At 40.8% G+C, this 3,875-nt stretch overlaps 1 protein-coding gene and 1 pseudogene across 1 annotated transcript; one reads left to right on the top strand and one right to left on the bottom strand.

The window, feature by feature from the left end:
- The first annotated feature begins 228 nt into the window (after positions 1 to 228).
- LOC110428983 (putative carboxylesterase 7 pseudogene) lies at positions 229 to 1,955 on the top strand (annotated as a pseudogene).
- A 138-nt stretch (positions 1,956 to 2,093) lies between these two features.
- On the bottom strand, positions 2,094 to 3,286 carry LOC110428982 (putative carboxylesterase 12). The gene has a single exon (XM_021444900.1). It carries the CDS (start codon positions 3,165 to 3,167, stop codon positions 2,241 to 2,243), a length of 927 nt encoding a protein of 308 aa, XP_021300575.1. The 5' UTR covers positions 3,168 to 3,286; the 3' UTR covers positions 2,094 to 2,240.
- Between the last annotated feature and the right edge of the window lie 589 nt (positions 3,287 to 3,875).

Genomic DNA, 3,875 nt, shown 5'->3' with positions numbered 1-3,875 from the left:
TAGAATTCTACCGCCCTTTCCCCTTCAAACACCATTACTTCACATTTATCTCAATGTTAAGGGATAGAAGACACTTGGCACTAAATTAGAAAACGGCACCAACTAGGGGTAGGGGATTTGTTTTCCAATTAACTACCCCTCTTCGATTCCACCATAAACCCCTCCTGTGTATGGCCCTCTCAATAATCTATATTCACCAACACTGAATATGTTGATTTTGTCTTCTAGATGTAATACTAACTACCAAGGCATCTAGCTCTGCATATATTAGCCCATATCTTGTTTTGTTCGGTGCTATTGCTTCAACCAATCCAGAAATAGCCATTGATGCTTCACCCGTGCTTCGCATATACAAAGACGGTCGTGTACAGACTCCTGGGAACAGATATTGTTCCTCCATCCTTTGATCCCAAAGCCAACGTTGAATCCAAAGATGTCTTGTATTCACCTGAAAGTAACCTCTCTGCCTGGTTATTCACTCCAAAAGACATGACCAACCCTGGCGAGAAACTTCCTCTTCTAGTCTATTTTCATGGTGGAGCCTTTTGCGTAGATACTGCCTTCTCTCCTACCTATCATAATTACCTAAACACCTTAGCTGCGGAAGCCAAACTCATTGCAATATCAGTTGACTACAGAAGAGCCCCAGAGCACCCTGTCCCTGTTGCTTATGATGATTCCTGGACTGCACTGAAATGGATTGCGTCTCACTCCGATGGAAATGGTCCTGAAGATTAGCTAAACCAACATGTCAACTTCCATGAGATTTTTTTAGCTGGGGATAGTGCCGGTGCTAATATAGCACTTTCGAATGGGCATGAAAATTGGCCAAGAAAAGTTGGAGGCTATTAGCATTACAGGCATCGTTTTAGTTCATCTCTTTTTCTGGGGCAGAAACCCCGTTGGAGCAGAGACTAATGACTTAGCTGTGAGAAGAAAACTAAGGGGATTGTGGCGCTTGGTGTATCCTACAACAAATGGATATAATGATCCATGGATTAATCCCTGGAATGACCCCAACCTGGAAAACCTTGGGAGCACCAGGTTGTTGGTTTTTGTTGCTGAGAAGGATTTATTGAGACACAGAGGCTACGACTATTATTAGAAGTTGAAGAAAAGTGGATGGAGAGGAGAAGTGGAGATAATGGAGTCCCCAGGAGAGGACCATGGTTTCCCTTTGTTCAACCCCACTAGCGATCATGCTAGGGCTATGCTCAAAAGAATCGTTTCCTTTATGAACCAGGGACGAGACAAGTATACCAATGATGAAAAGGAGGAGACTAGAACAAGTTTTACAAAATTATAATGCAATCAATTAGCCATTTAGATAAATTAATTTTGACTCGCACAATTAGTTCCTTAGGTTTCTATATTCTGCTTGGCCTATAGCTATTTTATTTCTTTCCTAGTTCTGTTTTCTGCTCAATAAATTCTTGTCTTTGTAATGGCATGAATACCCATCATTTTCTCGCAAGTCAAACGGGTCAGTAGCAGATCCCAAATTTGCTATTGTCTCTAAAAAAGACGAAAGATTTTGAGAAAACTTAAAGAACTTATTTCAGAGAATAACAGAGTGCCTATGGTTAACATTCAATGGAAGAAGAGCCTATGCTTAATTTGTGAAGACAGTCTGTTGGTTTTAATCGCTGCAAGCCAACTCTCTTAGGCTCCGTCATGTGATTGAGACTGAGATTTCCAAGGGTCATCTGATGATCAAGGGTAGTCCCAGAAGACCATTTCCGGGCTTGATTCAAGATGTTGGAATCCTCCTTGCACTGTACGCGACTAAAGGAGATTACCATAGCAAAGGGTTTGCCTCGTGAGATCAAAACAAATAGCATGTGCAGCTCAAAGACAAATGCTCTTTTAAACAAAGTCTGTAGGCTTAAGAGAGTAATTGGATTGATAATACAACTATCCCGACTATTTATGATATTCAACATAGTAAATCAAAACTGACATTGTTTAGTTGTAGCAAGCCTCAAGCACTATAGTTTAGATCGAATGAATCCCAGCATAATATCAATGAAAATTGATGGTTCCCAGCCCACAGATAAAACTCATATTTTAGTAGCAAAATTTCATACACGATATGCAACAGAAGGCTTTTGATAACAGAGATGACCAAAGATGCCAAAGGGCAAAGGGGATCATAGTACAAATAGAGGTCCATTTGATAAATCTTAGAACATACCTTAATTTGTTTCTCATCTCATGAACGATCGATATAGGTAATCGTATCACATGGAAGCATCCTTATCTTGATTAATAAAAGATACGAGCCTATTCATAAGGGCTAAAGCCCTCTCCGATTTTTGATTGAACAATTGAAAAGCATGATCCTCCCCTTCAGTCTCCACAATCACTAACTCTCCACCCCACCCACTGCTCTTCAATGTCTCACAAAAGAACAGCTCCCTCTCTCTCAAATTATCTTTCTCTGCAAGAAAAGTTAGCACCCTGCTACAGCCCAGCCTGGACAACCTTGAATCCACTGCCGGGTTTATCCTAGGATCATCAAACCTACTTGTTGGAGAGACAAACAGCCAACACTTGTCCACATGACCGTCTTTCCTCCCAAAAAATGGTTGAATCAAGCAAATTCCTAACAACTTCACCCCAGACAGGTCTTCAGTTGCTGCTTGGACCGCCATGTTGTGCACGATATTGCCTCCCGCACTATCCCCAACTAAAAAAACTCGTTGAAAATCAGCGTAATCCTTCAGCCAAGCCTCGGGGCCTTCACCGGAGCAGTGAGAAGCTACCCATCTGAGTGCAGCCCATGAATCTTCATAAGCTATGGGAATAAGATGCTCTGGGGCTAACCTATAGTCAACAGAAACAGCGACAACATTTGCCTCGGAAACAAGAGAGGTAACATAATTGTGATATTCAGAACAGAATGGTGAACCCATGAAGAAGCCTCCACCATGGAAATAGACAACCAGGGGGAGCTTTTGGCTTGGTTTAACCGAACTCGGGATGAAAATACGCGCTGACACGCCTGTCTCTGGAACAATTGGGACGTCTTTGGAGGAAACACCATCTTGAGGATCGATTGATGCAGGAACTATATCGGAGCCAAAGAACCTTTCCACTCGTCCATCCTTGTATGCGCGAAAATAGGGGTGGAATTCATGGGCTATTTCACTGTCTCCTGAACTCATTTTTGAAACAGATGTATCAAGTTAGTAAAGATGATGGTGTACGACGATCAATAAATTCTCGCTAGAATTCTTGCAATGGCACTGTAATTAAATGAAGTTATTCGTGGTTGATTCCCTGACTCTCATCCACTAACTCATAGGATAACTTTCACTGTTTGGAGTCAAGTCATGTTTCACATATTGACCCATGCCCAGTGGGGCGTAGGCCCCAGAAAACACTTGGCAGTTACGGTCCTTGTCGGGTAGTTATCCATGTTCATGTATACTTTTTGGAAGGCAGAAAAGCTCTCTGATTCCTCCTATTTTGCTGATTCGGAAAAACAAAGTAAATCGAACATGTTAGATTGGCAGAATTTGAATTCTGCTAAACTAAATTGCATATATACAGAAAGAGTAGGCACAGTATAGATCAATAACCTGAAATATTCAGCAAAAAACTGAATTTTGTTTTTCATTTATACTCAGTTACACAAATAATCACCTAAGGCAATATTTAATTGTCTGGAGAATAGACTATTTTAAAGTTCTAATTAACAAGAATATTACTAATTGACAGTAATTGGTTTATCAGAAAATACATGGCAAGTGCTGGCAAAGATAAAGGTGGATTTCAACGTGAAACATGCTAGAGTGAATTATACTCTCTCTTGACTAGACAACCAATAGCCAGTCAAAGAGTTGGTATTATTTTTTCTCTTTTTTGTGAAG

This window comes from Theobroma umbraticum, unplaced genomic scaffold, assembly GCF_002168275.2.
Source record: "Theobroma umbraticum cultivar Fairchild unplaced genomic scaffold, ASM216827v3 scaffold_5893.0, whole genome shotgun sequence".
Lineage (NCBI taxonomy): Eukaryota > Viridiplantae > Streptophyta > Magnoliopsida > Malvales > Malvaceae > Theobroma > Theobroma umbraticum.
The sequence above is the reverse complement of the archived record's forward strand: the minus strand, read 5'-3'. Positions and strand labels throughout refer to the sequence as shown.